Source organism: Streptopelia decaocto (assembly GCF_964273445.1).
Source record: "Streptopelia decaocto genome assembly, chromosome: 4".
NCBI lineage: Eukaryota > Metazoa > Chordata > Aves > Columbiformes > Columbidae > Streptopelia > Streptopelia decaocto.
Window position 1 is genome coordinate 62318408 of NC_138658.1, and position 16760 is coordinate 62335167.

Consider the following 16760-nt stretch of genomic DNA (forward strand, 5'->3'; position numbering starts at 1 on the left):
CTGAAAAGGTTAAGTAAACCAAAAAAGTGATTTGAACAAAACAGGGAAATTTGAATAAATGTGCATGCTCAAATTAAATTTTTATTACTCAGAAATAATTTGGTTTCATTTTGCCATACCTAAATGGAAGCTCAAGTTCCTCATTCCAGTTGGGGTTTGGACCCTCTGCTGTTGTTGTCCTGCAGACTGTTCGCTGAAAAGAAACTTCTACAAAAGGACGGACTAAAACCTATAAACACAGATCAAAACAAAGGAAACAGACCTCTACAAAATTCATCAGAACATATTACATTACACGTTTTCAAGTGTTTAGAAAAATAAGCATATACTTTGTGGAGATCAAGCTGGTCCAGGCCAGATAAAACTTTAATACGCCTTAAATATTGCACTTCCCAGGCTTCTAAGCATTTGTGAAGGTTTTAACAATATTCTATATGTCATTCCCAAAACATTACATGTATTCAGAATATTTAACATATTTATATACACTGGTAAAAACGCATTTTCTCTTGAGAGTGGGAAAGCTACAGGCTACCTAATGAAAGGAGGTAACTGAAACAGAACATGTGATCCAGACACCAGTGGGACAAAGTGCACTTGCATCCTCTTATCTGTAATCCAAGAAGCCGAGTTGTACAACCCCAGCTGCCTCTGAAACTGGCTCCTAGTACAGATAAGCAACTTCTAATAGACACAACAAACCCCTAATGTGATTAAAATGCCTTAATGGAGAATTTCATTAACATTCAAATGCACATGGCAGAAGTTTTCTACACTTCAAAAAGCTGTAGTTTTGAAGGAAAATCCTAAGAAGAACAAGAAAAAGCCCTGAAGGGCTTCTACCTTCATTCACAAGGATGCTGAATTTAGTTTTCAATAGCCAGCAAATATAGTTTCAGTATCAGCCATAAGAATGGCTGTGCTGGTTTAGACAAGCAGTGCAGCAGGCCCAAATTTCAGGGTGTGAAAATGACCATCAGCAGACACATTCAGAAGAGTAAGAAGAGAGCAGTCATATATGATATTTTCTCCTATTACTCTTCCAGGCTTCAATTTTTCAAATGAAGGACCTTCCTAGGCCTGTAATGATTTTTCTATTTAGCAACTCCCAAGGGACCACTTCCAAATACCCACTCCAATGCAAGCAAACCTCTTTAGTCCACAACTCATGTAAGCAACTTCTAAGTGCTGCATGAAGAATCACAGCCTTCTTTTTGTTTTGAAGCTCCCTCCTAGCAGCTTCAGTTGGTGATCCCTCATTCTTGTACTGAAAGAGCCAGTGAACAGTCAATCTATATCCACATTACTTGTGATTTTGTGCTTCTCTACCATATTCCTCCTTTCCTATTTGCAGTTACTACTGTTCTGGCTGAAAAGCCCCACCATTTCTCACTGTAGAGTGGCCATTCTGTATTTCTGACATTCTTACTGCCCTTCTCTGAAGTTTCTGCACCTTTTCTGTCTTTTTGGAGATCAAGGATTGGGCAAGCCAACCTCACTAATAAGATATCTTTCTGATGATGAATGCTACTGTCTGTGGAAAAGAGGAATGCTCACAACTTTGCATAAGAAAATGTGAAGTTTTGTAATATACCTGGTTGAGTGCCCAATCTGGGCTATCAGTTGGGCTCTGAGCTGATGGAGAAGCTGCAAACATCTCATTAAAGGACCTTGAAGATTTGGATGGTTGCTGAAGTTTGCTACAAGAGGAAACAGACAACAAGACAGAACACATTACAAAATAAAAATCTCTGACATTCTGTATTAACCATAGAGAATATTGGAAATACTTCTGATATTTTTATGTTGTGACTTTAACCTTGGAAAGATATTTGATCAAATAACACAAAAAGAATGCCAGAAAGGGGTAGTGAGCGTATAGCTCTTGTAAAGCTCATTGCAAGAGCGCTTGTGCCTGGAGGCTCCTTGCTGAAGAGCTTATCAACCCCCAGCATTTTTTTTTATGCCTCCCCTGTACAATCTCCTAGAGTTACAGGTTTTTCAGTCTGAGGATATGAATCCCAACAGAATTCATAGATACTGTGGACTTCATGGTATCCAGGCAAGGCCTCTAGGACAAAATTAAACCCATATGAATATTACACATTCAGCAACCCAAGAGTGAAATAAAATAAATGATAATACGTTTATTGTTACAGTGTTTCCACCTTTTTTTTTTTTTTGTAATAACACCACAGTGGAGATTATAAAAGAACAGCAATTCACGGAGAAAGCAGCTCAAAATAAGATCTCATATAATACAAAAATAACTAAAAACCCTCCCAGTCTTTTTGCAATACTGATAATGTATTGAGATTTTAATCTTTTCCTTCCTGTCAACATGTTTCTTGTATATGGCTAATTTCAACCTTAGTTGCTTCAGCTGTCCTCAAAACAGCTGCAACCAGAAAATGAATCTGTATTGGAAACAGGCATTTAAACATACCTCATCACTTGTTTTCTCACTGGGATATCAAAAGCTCTAATGATGTTCACTAACAGCTTTACGTCTCCATCTGATAAATTCTGTGCTGTGACCTTCTTCCTTTCTTTTCTTCTTGGCTTTAATGGCCGTTTTGGCTCTGCCAGTTTAAAGAGGCTGAGTCCCAAAATACTAATAATCATAAAACAGATATTTAGTCACTTTTGCATAGAATCCAGCATTCTAGTGTTTCCATGATGCACATGGAAATTATGCACTAACAGAACAAGGAAATATATGCTCCTGTTAGTGCCATACAAAACTCTGTGAAATGTCAAAATGTTTTCATTGTTCAGTACAACACAATCCAGTTCTGTCTTGCATTTCAGAAATTATAACTTACATGTGTAAAGAAGAGGGTTTTTTTTCAAAACTAGGTAAGATACAAATAAGACAATTACACAGCTTCAATATAGATCTAAACTACAGTGCTACAAACAAGGTATCTAGCAGATGACGACAATCACTGTAAGGAATAGGCAAAAAGTCTAATTACACAGCTATGTCCAACAAACAATAGGCTAGAGAAAGGAAGCAGAATGAATATGCCACAACATACCCTGGACCCTCAGAACTTATAACCCAAGGCAAAGCAGAACCAAAGGAGAAAAACAAACCAGGAAAATGATAAAAAAACCAGGCATATGTTTTTATACGTCACTGATATTAACTGCAGACATTCCCAAATGAACTTTAAAAACTGATAGCCAATGGTATTCCTTCCTTGTGCATAACAAAAAATTCACAGTAATTACTGCTAAAATAACACAAAAGCATGAGTTACTGAAATATCTCACTCAGTAGATGCTTTAATCGAATCATAGTGTATTTTAAACTAACCATAAAAATTACCAAATAGATCCCAATACAAATTAGTATTCATAATAAGAAAATATCAATGAAACATTTGATTCTCAACAACTCCAAAAACTGAATATAGTCTCAATCAGACTTTTCCCTTCTATCATATGAAAACACAAACTAAAAACTAGGATGAACTCTTTGGTAAGAGAGCAAGACTCTGTATCTCCAGCAGGTGGGACTGTTTAGATTTACACTGCTGATTGAAAAAGCTTTGTCTGTACTTTACGAATGTCACATTTATAGCGAACATAAGGAACTTCTACATAAAAGAAAAAACAACTATCTTTCACAGCCTGTTTATTTACACAGATTTTAAGTGACCAACACTAATTAAGAGTCATCTATGCTGTGAGGACAGAAAATAGTCAAAATCAACAAGTATGGGATTTGGAACAAAAATTCAAAGGAAGTGCTTAAGTAATAAAACAAATAATAAAAGCAAAAAGAAGTCATTTCAAAACCCAGTAACATTTCTGAAAGTAAACAGCATATGATGACATCCAGCAACAGCAAACAGAAACACAGGAGAAGTAAAATAAAGAAAATTACTGTTAAAAAATGTATTGCACATTATTTGCAAGGTATATGCACTGACTCTAAGTGAACATCACCTATAGAACCAGTAGTAATGTTGCCTCTGATGCTTGTCTGATTTTGGAAATAACCCAATCTAGCACCAGCCAGGGCTCTGCTCAGCTCATCAGATTACAGCCCGATAGATTATATCCTGCTAAATCTTATTTACCTGCTGTCACATTACTTCTGCCAAAACCAGACATTTTTCTGAAAGAAGTTCTTACACACTTTGTGCATCAATACATGGTCTGTACTGGCAGAAGGGTATCCAGTGACTGGAAGTTTATATATTATACTAAACACAAAATTGCATCAGTTAGGCATGTCAATAGAGTTTGTAAAAAAATATCAGAGATTTTTTTACACTAATTATTTTGATTTAGAACAACTAAAGACAGCTCCTTTACCCCAGGCTGGGCATCTCCTCTTCATTGACAAGGTCAGAGAGCAGGAAATGGTGTTTTGCTATGAGGAAACGGTTTATTACTGATTCTCGAACCTGCGAACGGGAAGGAAAAGGAGACAAAAGTACATTTCTAATGCAAACCCACTGCGAATATTTGCATTCTGTCTTTTAAACACAACAAAGTGTCACAATATACATTCTTTATTTTTTCCCACTTTTGAAAGCAGTCATGGTCCAAGGAAAATTTTCTTTCCACCAGATATTTCTTCAGAACATAATATAAGCTCATTCTACAAATACGATGATTCTCTAGAAACATACTGGCTAGCCAGATATAAGAACATAGGAAAGCATACAATCAGAAAATAAAGTCTTATCTTTTTACAGCTCATCAGCAGAAACGATCACAACAATAAATGACACTAACAGACATTTTTCCACATATAAATGAAGTTGCAGAAAAGACTGTGGAGAAATCTATATGGTATTAGTTATGGGGAATAAAAGCAACACTTTGGACCGCAGAACAACTGACGAAGCCTGTATTACAAATACGATGGTTTCAAATAAATGTTTAAAATCCTTAGTTCCTTTCATTTCTATGCTGAGGTCATAGACTGAGGCACAGAGATGAAAGTCTTCCCTCTTCTCCCAACAGCTACGTGGAAGCAGACTGGCAGAGTATTGCCTTTGTTCTTCTTTCCTGTCACTGATGCCTTTATATACTGTGCTATTACAAGATTAGTTGGAGAACACCAATAACAAACAATTTTCTGTGATACATCTCCCTTTGTTGTTTTTAGAAGTTTTTATTTAAGTTATTCTTATTATATCTTTGTGTTGAAGTGGTAGGCATGTAAGGATCATACCTCAGAGTGAACTGAATTTCAGTTCTGATGTGAGCACTCTAGTTTTGAAGCATATCTGATAATTCATAGAAGTGTAAAATATAGAAATATTATTTTTAAAAAGGCTACTTGTATTTAATCTAAAAGAGTTGTCAAATAAAGGTACCATAATGTATGTTACTCTGCACTGCTATACTAATACTGAGTGTGCTGCATAAACCGTAAGTTTGAGTACACAGTTAAATACCACGCAAAACACGCAGGGCTGACATAGACATGACAGCTTTGTTCATTTTTTAAACGTCATTGTACTGAATCTGGGCTTTAGCACTTGCCAGGGAGATTTAAACACTTCATTGTCTATGATTATTTTACAAACCATGCTTTCTAACAGACAATTTGTTCTGTCCTATGTCAAATCAACCTTATCGTTGTATTACATGTTTTGCTGGCTAGGATTTGATACAATTCTTGACATTTCCAGTACTGGTAAGAAACTGGTAGCCATGTTTTGTACCTGCTATTTTGCCAAAATAGTCTGAAATCGCAAACTTGTCTTGGTTATATGACCAATGTTTTCCTGTAATTTTTCCCTAAGGATTAAAGAGAATGTCTTCCTAACAGAATGAACAGACTAGAAAAATAAATCAAGATAGGAAAGAGAAAATGTTACTCTAATATCACAACAAAGGTAATGTGATGGAAGACATGCCCTCTGCCTCAGGATGCAGGAGAAGACACTCTGTGTATTGCATTAAATGATTTTTAACAGTGTTTAGAGCCAGTTTCATGGAGATAATTCAGTTCTTAGCATCACAGCTTACAAGAAGGAAGATAGGGAGGAGAGGGAAATCGGTGAATACCCGGGACACAACGGTACAGATCTCTGACACTGGAGTAAAAAACAATTTACAGAACTGCTAGAAAAATCCAGAATGGCTAGCCATTTTTTATGTTGAATCTTTTTTCAGCAACATTAAACTAGTCACTCACAAACCTCCACTTGTTCAACTATACCAGTGTCAGGCCTAACTTGGAATTTTAAAGATATCTGTAGGTCACGTTTAGAGATCAACCAGTTTTCAATATTCATGGAAATAAAGCAACCAAATACAGAAGCAACATAAGACCTAGAGAAATATGGTGGATCCATATTTTTTGCAACTTACCTTCTGTAGATAGTTCGCAACAACTGCTCTGTGGGCATCTAGGTAATTTTTGCTGTCAACCACATCCCTCTCTTGCAGTCTCTTCTCATAGTCCTAAAGATATTTACTAGAGTTTGTGATTCAGTATATATTCAGTGCTTTATTACATACAAGAAAAATGGTAAATATTTCATTAATATTAATGTATGGATCACAGTAAACCAAAACAGATGTCAGAGGTTTATAAATCTATTTTTAATGCTAATGTATACAGCAATAGCATCGCTAAACTTCGATGAACAAGAATTCCATTAAGTTACAAGCTTCATGTGGTTTAAATTACTATTAATAACTTGAAGATTTCCCTCTCTTCGTTTAAAGCTGAACTTTGACCTGCTTCTGTAAACTGAAATTCCATTTAAACTGGAAATGACTTCTCTTGCTGCAGCTGAAATAAGGAGAAGCAATGCAGTATTAATGGAAGATGACCTAAAATCTGAACTGTTTAAATACACATAATCAGTTTTCATAGTGTCTAACACTGGAAGAAACCCTACTTGTAGGATAATTTGTTGATAATTGTTGAGCTATTTTTAAGTTTTATTCAAGAAAAGAAGAGATTTAATAGTATAATAAAAATCTTTGTTTGTACATTGTAAGAAAGTGAAAGCTCTTCAAGCAGCCAGAGCGGGAATATTTTGCTTTGCCCAAAGTTTGATAAGTCTGTAGTCTAACTGAGGGGCAGAGATGAATACTGGTTAACAACGCAAGAAAAAGATTCCTGAGAAGCACTTGGTTCTGGGGGAAAACTATGTTGATGGAATATTTCTCAGGGTTGTGGTTACTATTCTGGTGGACTATAATGAAAGCTGTATCAACAAATGCAACTTTTATTCAAAAGTATAGGAAAGTGTCTCATAAATTAAGAGAAGCCTAGACCTGACACTCGGCTTCCAAGCAAAACACAGAGCCTACAAGTCTAGGAGGTCTCCCAGGATCTGCAGCTCAACAGCAGTCTGCAAATCAGGTTTGCTTTAGAACCACAGCTAGTTATGATGTAAAAGCTACTCAGTAAAATTAATCTTCAGGTTATTTTAATGCTGTTGCTACTTAAGAGAACACAATTTTTTTCTAAAATAAAGGGCATGGGAAGAGCATTCTGGAAACACAGTGCTTCATTATTTCCACAATAAATCTTTATCTAACTTTTCCAGTGTATAATAATTATTGTTGAACTACTTCAGATTAGCAACAAAATAAAATAAGAATAGCTCTTCTGAGCCAGAAATCTTAACTTTTAGATAGATCTAGTAATGCCTACACTAGAAGTCCCATAACGTGAGGTGAATGTCTAACTGGTACAGTGCTATGTCTTGAATTTGTGACTAAAACTGTGCTGATGACACACCAGTGTTTTGACTATTGTTGAGCAGTGCTTGCACAGTGTCAACAATATCTCCTTTTCCAACTTCCACCCCCAGTAAATAGAATAGGGGTGTGCAAGGAACAAGGAGGCAGCAAAACAAGAACAGCTAACCCAAAATGACCAAACAGATATTCCATGCCATATAATGTCATCATCAGCAGTAAAACAGAAAGGAAGGGGATTTTGGGGAAGGTAGCCATTGTTTGGAGACTGGCTAGGGATTGATGTACATGTAGGGGGTGACAAGTGCCTTTACATAACTTATTTTTTGTTTGTCTGTTTTTTCTTTTTTTCTTCCTCTTTCCTTCACTTATAAAACCATCTCCACCCATGAGTTTTCTTGCTTTTGCTCTACTTAACCTCTCCCCTGTCCAGGGTGGGACAGAGAGGGGAAGTGAACAAGCATTTGTGTGGTGCTTAGCTGCTTACCATGGTTAACCAACAGCAGGGAACTTCCATTATCAGGTTTAGGTGCGACTACAGAATTTGTCATTTAGGAATCAAGCTAGGATATAGAGTGAAAATATCACTATGGTCAACAAGTAGAATGCAGTTATTCCTGTTTGGGATAACATGAGAAAGTATGGGTTCAAACTGACTGAATTGCCTGCTGGGTTGAGAAGAGAATTGACAACCAAGCTCTAACAGTAAGGATCAATAGCTCCACGTCCAGTGGGTGTCTTCTTACTAGCGAAGTATCCCTGCGATTGATCATAGGGCCAGTGTTACTCAGCATCCTCACCAGTGACCCAGATGAGGATACACAATACACTGTCAGCAATTTAGCCAACAATACTTGATTAGAAAGAGTGATTAATACAATTAATGACTGAACCATAATTCAGAGGGCTCTTGATAACTGAAGACTACGACAACTGAAGTCTCAATGAAGAAAAGGCAAAATTCTGTGAGGGCGGTGCAACATCACGTGCTGGCACAGACTGGAAAGCAACCAGCAGAACAACAATCGTATTGAAAATACTCCAGGGCTTACGGTTTAATGACAACAAGAAACATGTTCCTTTTGGCAGAAGGCAAACCACAGGCTACATTAGGAGTAGCACAGCCTACAGACAAAGGGAAATTACTAGGCCCTCCAACTTGGCACTTGTGAGGGCATACCTGAAATATTGCATCCAGTTTGGGGCTGCCAGTTCAAGAAGCATATGGAGAAACTGGATGGGGTCCACTGAAGGACTACTAGGACAGGGAGAGGCCTAGAATACATGACATACAAGAAGAGGTCAGAATCTTACAATAATGTAGGTTGGAAGAGACTTCTGGTGATCATTTGATCCAAACCCTCACTCAAAGCAGGAACAACTCCAATCAGGATGCTCAGGGTCTTTGCCAGATGAATTTTCAGTACCTCTAGAGATAGCAGTCTACAAAGTTGCCAGACAACATTCTTTGTGAAAAGTGTTTTAATTATATCTCACTGGAATTTCTCTTGGAGTAACTTGTGTCTAGATGCCTCCTTAGCCTTTCCTGCTCAGGCCAAAGCCTCTCCTTGTACGTCATGTGCTGCAGCCCTGTAGATATTGTGGTAGCTCTTTGCTGGACTTGCTACAGTATTTCAGTGTCTTTCTTGCACTGGACAAGGTGTTCAACTTAATTAGTCTGATGAGAACAAGATTAATGAGCAATCCAATATCTGCCCAGAACTGTTCAAGCGGCAGTTACACTGAAGAGTGTGACAAACTCATCTCTGTAATTCCCTGTAATTCCATGTAATATAACCAGGGAAAAGAGCCATTAAACACAACTTGGAAGGTTCAGGTTGGACTCTTTTTTTTTTTTTCCTTTTTCTTGTTTTAAATAACCACTGGAAGAATAGTGCAGCACTGGAACATGTTACCCAGAAAGGCCATGGAAACTCCCGTTTAGAGGTCTTCAAGACTTGGCTAGACACATACACAGCTGACCTTATCTAGTGATGGCAACAGTCCCACCACTTTGCTGGAAAACAGGACTAGATGACCTCCAGACAATATTTTCCAAACAGTATTTCCGTGATTCTATACATTTTCAGACTTCTTTGTGAAATAGCTAGCAAACAAGCTAGGAACAATACTGCTTTAGACTTAGTTTTGAAGATTATATCATATGAAATGAACTTGGAATGGGTGATCATGAGTTTATCCAACTTAATGAAAAAAACAAAATGAAAAATAAACCAAACAAAAAACCCAAATAAACAAACCACCAAAAAACAAACAACAATAACAAAAAAACCCACAGCAACAAAAAAACCCAACCAACCAACCAACCCCCAACACCAATTCTTAAACTGCTGCTTTCAATTTTGAACGATAACATGAAATGAAGGAAGTTAGTCTATAAAATCATCTGGATCAGAAATGTATGTTAAAGGCACATCTTTAAATAAAAGGTACAAAACTCATAAAAAAATTAAGAAGGAAAAATATTTATTGCAGTAGCCAGACATTATTAAACTAATAAATATCTTAAAAAAAAAGATATAATCCAAAAGAAATGGAAGAAAGGAATTTTTCAAAGAAATTTATGTAAGAAGAAGAAGGGATAAAGCAGCAGTTTCCAGAATCTGAGATGATTCTGATCCTGGTAAGGAATGAACACACCAAAATGTTCCTTAGCCACCCAAATTTCTAAAGAACAAAAGAACTCATGACTTAACACTAATAATAGAGTTAAGATTAAAAATAATTGAAGTATGACCCAAATAAAAAATGTACACATTGCATTTCAATAAGGTAATTAACAGGCAAGGACGAGGTAAGCTAATTGAGAAAATGTACTGAAACAGAAATAACTGCAACATAGGCTGTAGTAAAACATAAGGTGTTTTTAATTCTTGTTAGAGTCATTGCTTCCAGCAATCTCCACAGAAAGGACTCAAAAGTCAATAAGCCTAAGCCTGAATTATCTTTGCCTTACCATTCTATATTTGAAATCACCTTAAAAAAAAAGTGTCTTAGAAAATTTGTGTTTACATCAGTTGCTGTGTTTTATTTTTCTCCTTCCACAGTATAGCTGTGGAAATAGTACCGTGGAATGAAGTTATCTTAATTAGATTAGAATAACACCAGAAAAGGAAGGAATAAAATGCTAATTTTCTACTCATCAGAATAGCTGTACATTCTTTAAGGGACCAACTGACTTAATTGCAAGTCAAATACTATTAGCATTAAAACTAGGAAGAAATATTGCAGGTAACATTCTACCTGGAAGATTTTCTCACTGATTTCTCGTTCAAGTAAAGGGACTTGCTTGTAGTTTCGGAACTCTGCCACCTCCCCACTTCTGAGCTGCAAGAGTCGGAATCTCTTTGATCTATTAAATTCCTCATCAGAAACAAAATTAAATTCTTGCTGCAACTGTTCCAGTCTGAAGAAATTAGGAACATGTGCCTCTCCACTTGTGGCAATCTAGATTAGTAAAAAAATTATTAATATTTTAATACAACATGACAGATGTCTATAAAATAAATTTTTAAAGTCTTTCTTACATCTTGCAAAGATGTTAATTTTAAGCAAAAGCAATTGAGATGGTTGAAACTGACACTTAAACACTAGGTGTTTTACAGCAGGTTTTTGTTGAGCAAAATATATAAGGTTGTATCTTTAAGAATGCAATAAAATTCTATTTCTTTCTAACAGAAACAAAACATTAAAGATTAAGAAAACTATAATACAGCAGGGTAACCTAGGAAGCTGTATGGTAAAGATAATTAATTAACACAACTTCAGCTAGGTCAATATCTCCTCAATTTGATGTTTAGAGAAGTCCCAACTTCTACAATACACTGCATCTCTTTGTGCAATTGTCATTAATGAGCAACTTCTTATTTAGTACTATACAAGTACACTGGCAACATCCATGCACTTCAAGGAAACAACAAAGTCAAAATCCACTTTTTTTAATTTATAAATTACTCAGTTTGCATATTCCCTTATACCAGTTTTTAACCACTAGACTACTACTGAATGGATCAATAAATCATACTCATTAATAAATCACTAACCCACCACTAAATGTATTAGTAAGTCATATTTTTAATGGACAATTTGCTTCTTAACACTGACACAAGTATGTTTATCACAAATTCAAATGCTACTATCTCCCTGGCATGCATACAAGATTGCCTGAAAAGGTACTGGTGACCGGGTGTTTCACAGCTCCAATAGCCCTATAGCTCTGAAAAAGCCACCTACCATGATCAGCTGCATCAAGTCAGCGTTGTTTGGGTCATTTGGATCAAGTTTTGCTTCCACTGCCCACTTAGCCAGCTTCTTCATGTCAGTTAAGCCTGATGTGCCAATGGATGCAATAGCATCAATATTTTTTAAAGCACTAAAAAAACAGAATTGTCAAAACTCATAGATAAAACACATATGACTTATCAATATAAAAAAGTATTTAAAACAACCTTAAAGAAAAAAAAAACCAAAAGTTCCCCACACATGTGAATAGTAGATTCTACTACACAATTCTTAGTTGTAGATGTGCAAAGGTAAGTAAGGGGGAAGTACGAAGGAATTGGTGGAAGGACACTTTTATGCAAGGTAATAAGGTAATTATTGACATGTTTATCGTACATCTAAACTATTCCATGTTGCTGATTACTAGGAAGTAAGACAATAAATTGCCTCACAGCGTGAAAGATAACATAAAAGTTCTGACAATCCATGCTGAAAATAACTTCTCAGATGTACAGTCCTCACTCATGCTATGTCTTAAATCCTGTCTTTTACCTGTCGCCTGGATGACATTCTCAAACCTGCTTTCTGGCATTGGTCTCTGCCCCTTCCTTGCTGTTTCTGGATAGACCCTGGGGCCCAATTCATCCCCTCGCCACGCCTGGGACTGGTGCCGGCATCCTGCTCAGCCTGGCCTGTTCAGCTCCTGCAGGACCGCAAGGTGGCTGCCAAGGGCACCGCCTGCACTGGGACACCCTTGCAGCTTCTCCCTTGTGGTGCAGCCCGGCTCGTTCTCCTCCTCAACACCACAAGTCTTTATCCTTTGGATGCTCCTGCTCACTTTCTTGTATCCACAGTAGGCAAGGAAGTATGGCAAGTAGCCTGGAGGCCATCTGTACACTGACTTGCTGGCTAGACCTCTGGCATCTTCTCACAAAAGCCAATCCTGAAGCCTCACTGTTACCAACACCTTGCCACATAAACCAAACACACCAGGACATGCATGTTATTAGCCAAATATCACCAAAGGTGGATGTTGTCCCTTCTCTTGTTAGTGATGCTAATTTGAGTCTTTGTTCTCTACTTATCTGAATATTTTCAATCGAGCTTCAAGAACTTATCAATCTTTCTCATGCTTGGCTAGAATCAGCCGAACATCCAGCAGCTACTGGAGCAGCAGATAAAGCAGTAACATCAAGGTTATATCTTTAGACACCAGTCTTGAACATTGAATCACAATTGTGCTGAAAAGCTAATGGACTGCAAAAGTTAAAAATTGTCTCCAGCTTTCACAACAGACAATGGAAATTCACAGAGGGCGATTCAAAGAAGAGTGTTTTATGTTTTACTGCTAACTTCCTTCTGAATTCCCCATTTTTCCATTCACTATAGCGATTATTCTCCCAAGATTAAGGTTAGCCTTTGGGAATGCATCCTTATGTTTTAATCTCATGCTATTCTAATCCCATTGAAGTCAGTAGGTTACTCATATGCTGATCATCAAATTACTCGAATGGTTGCAGCTTGGGTCAAAAATAGTAACAAAGTGATTTGAATGCCGAAGTCTATCCTCTAAATAAACAAAAATCTGACAATCTAATCAGCTGGAAAAGGTACTTGCTCAGTGTTAACAGTGTGGGAAAACTCTTAAGGCTTTACAATGAAGTTACCTCAGGTCATTACAGAAGTAGAGTTCATGTATCATCTTGACTTTACTGGAATTACATAAAAGCAACAAAATGGACAAATTATCTACAATGTCCAATTTGCAACTACAGGGCAAATTGTTTTGAATGGAATAACGTACTCATTTCTGCAGGTCAACAGGCTTCTGATTGAGCAAAGTCATGAAAGAGTACTATCTTGGAATGACCCAACAGATGCGAATTTTTCACTGATTAATACATTAACAGTGTCAAGCCCTCATATTAACTTCTACTGCCTTCATAGAGTAATTTTCATCATTAATTACAGAAAAGCATATGTCCCAATAGCCTCCCCCAATGCCCTTCAGATAAGAAAGAGCTGGAGCTTCTGTTCATAAGCAAAATTATTAGAGGAAAGTTCCTTGCCAATATATACATATTCTATTAGAAAAATCATAAAAGTGAATTAATCAGTTTGACTTTAATACTGTCTATAAATAAAATACTAAAAGATAAAATTTCTAACTAGAAATTATTTAACAAAAATGTGTATTCTAAGATATCTGCAAGGGGTTATAGCAGAAAGTAAAATACCTAAAATGAAGGAAAATATAACAAAAATTCTTGATTATGAAACATTTGGGGTTTTTTTTAAATACTAGTATAATCAGTTTCCCACGAATCACTGAAAATCCATATCGTATTACCTCGCAATGCCTGTGTTTTGCTGAGATACTGGAGGAACTAACGGGTCTCCTTTTTCTCCAACTGCCCAAGATACACTATTGGATACTTTCCCAGAGGTCATTAAAGTAATTTTGTTGCTATCATCAGCTTCAAATGAAAAGGACACACCTATCAAGGGGGAAAAAACCCAAAATAGTATATTTATAAATTCCAACACAACGTTGAAACATCTTTAAAAATACTTCCTGAGAACAGGCAGTCAAATAACCTGTGCCTTTATATATACACGGTCATGTGAAACAACTTGATTCTGCTGCATGCTGTGGGGAAGGACTCTGTTCTACAGAACAAGCGAAAGATTACATTCCACCCACAGACAAACTTTCCGTTTGGGTTGGAAGGAAAGGCTATGCCTTGAAAGTTGTGCCAAAGGCATCTTTTTCCTTCACTGATGCACACTATTTAATATTTCTGTTAATTTTCAGATTCAGCTTACTGTTATAAAGGAAACAAATTTAGAGTCAAAAGAATTATACACAACTGAAAAGTCAGTCCTAAAGCTTTACGATACACAATGGTATATACAGTCATCATGGTCAATGACACAGTTCTTGTAATGATTTTTTACCACATTTCTTTCCTCCACACCTTTTTACCTATTCTAGTCTAGCTTGACCTGTATTTCATATGTGGCAAATTTATACAAGTCAGTCATCTCATAATGATGTTCAAACTTATGACATGAACATGAAAGTTTCATATGCTGCTATGTATTATTCTTGTTTCCCCTTTTCCTACCTCTCCCTTGATTTATCTTTCTAAACTCCCAGGGATAAAATGTGTTGCAGGATGTCAACAAATCAAATAGGAAGAGAAAAAATTAATCTGCACGTACATTTACATAGCCAGTTCTTCAGTGGTTTAGAACATCAAAATCACTGGAGCTATACTGATTAATACCATCTGCTTGCTCTGCAAGCCAGAGGCCTGATTACTTAAATACTAAAAAAAAAAACCAAACACCTTCTATAGCTAGTAGAGTTCCACCAATACTACAAGCCAAATAATAAATGCAAACATTTTTACTATATGCGGCTTAAAACTAATACAAGATTGGAATTCCACAGCAAACTTCAATAATAAGAATCATGACTTCTACTCTGAAACTTACGCCAGCCTGTTACTGCTACATGGTTTCAGAAATATGAGAAACATTGAACTGAGAAAGACTGAGAGTCCTTACCACTCCCAACTCCTTCATGGTCCAGCACCACACGCTGACTGCTGCTGAACTCTATTTCTTCCATAGGAGCACTGCCTGTCAGAACTGTAGTGTCAGGGACAGGTAGGAACACTTCAGCCAACAAGGTGGTACTGCTCATACCTGTTGTTTCGTATATCTAGAAAAAAAAACATGGTGACAGACCATGTAAAAAATTTACAGGTGTATTCATGAGAAGTTTTTACCTTTACTATTCATGAGAAAGGTTTTACTATGGCTTAAGCATGAAATAATTCATTTAAGGCAACTGTATTAATCTACTTTCTAAAATTTCCAATTAGCAGATAGTTCAGCTACCGCAAGTTACCTTGGTTTGAATTCTTCTAAAAATCTTTCTAATGCATCGGAGCAGAATACGACAAACTCTGGGTTTTAACAAGCATCATTGAACAATAGTCAACGGCTTGTGACAGTCACTGGCATCAAGTGAAGATGTCAGAGGGATTCTGGCTTACTAATTCTGTTACCACAAAATGCAGGCTAAGGCACACAGTCCCTGTTCTGCCAGTGCCACAGGCTGCTTCCCTCTTTTCTGGCCAGATGCAGGCTCAGAGTAACATAAGTGATTTCTCCAGTCAGATATTTTTAATCCAAGAAGATGGTCTTCCTTCTCCCTTTCAATTTGTGCATTACATAAACAGAGTAGGTGAGGCATATACACTCTCCCCTGAACCACCACCGGTAAGTTACCTCACAGCAAAAGCCATCTATCAGGAGAAGCAGGATCCTGCCTGTGTTCCTCCTAAAAACATACTGTATTGGCCCTGAAAATTATTCATGCAACTAATTCATTAATTCATACTTGGAACGGAGGTAGTGTGGGTTTGACGTCACTGCACTATCGATCAAGTCAAGTGCATTTATGGACTTTACTAGCAATAATTTTTTTCTTATCCTTCTCCATCAAACATTACAATGATTTTACTGTGTGGACAATAATGTTTTAAAAGAACCATTTTGCAAAGTTTAGCTGCAACATAATTCACTTTTTCTAAAATTAAGAGGCTGCTCCACTAACGTATTTAATCACATCCCAATTATTTAATTTCTGCCATGCAGCCCATAGGCATGTCATATATAACACATATCTATATAAACATATGAATATATATAAAGCACAAGCATCAAAAATGTAGGAGCAAAGCTGAAAGTTTGTGACTGGAGAAGCAAGGAAGGGGTATAAGACTGATGATTCACAAAGGGTCCTTCAGAGG

General features: G+C 36.8%; 1 protein-coding gene across 4 annotated transcripts in view; it reads right to left on the reverse strand.

The window, feature by feature from the left end:
• The window catches only part of CC2D2A (coiled-coil and C2 domain containing 2A), a 59854-nt gene that overhangs the window by 15085 nt on the left and 28009 nt on the right, over window positions 1-16760 (reverse strand). For all 4 annotated transcript variants that reach the window (XM_082051958.1, XM_082051959.1, XM_082051960.1 and 1 more), the window contains 9 exons: window positions 15508-15664; window positions 14285-14432; window positions 11947-12085; window positions 10957-11160; window positions 6346-6438; window positions 4330-4421; window positions 2447-2614; window positions 1595-1700; window positions 120-229 (listed from right to left, as the gene is read on the reverse strand). In XM_082051958.1, coding sequence (XP_081908084.1) covers window positions 120-229; window positions 1595-1700; window positions 2447-2614; window positions 4330-4421; window positions 6346-6438; window positions 10957-11160; window positions 11947-12085; window positions 14285-14432; window positions 15508-15664 — 1217 coding nt within the window. The remainder of the gene's footprint in view (window positions 1-119; window positions 230-1594; window positions 1701-2446; window positions 2615-4329; window positions 4422-6345; window positions 6439-10956; window positions 11161-11946; window positions 12086-14284; window positions 14433-15507; window positions 15665-16760) is intronic.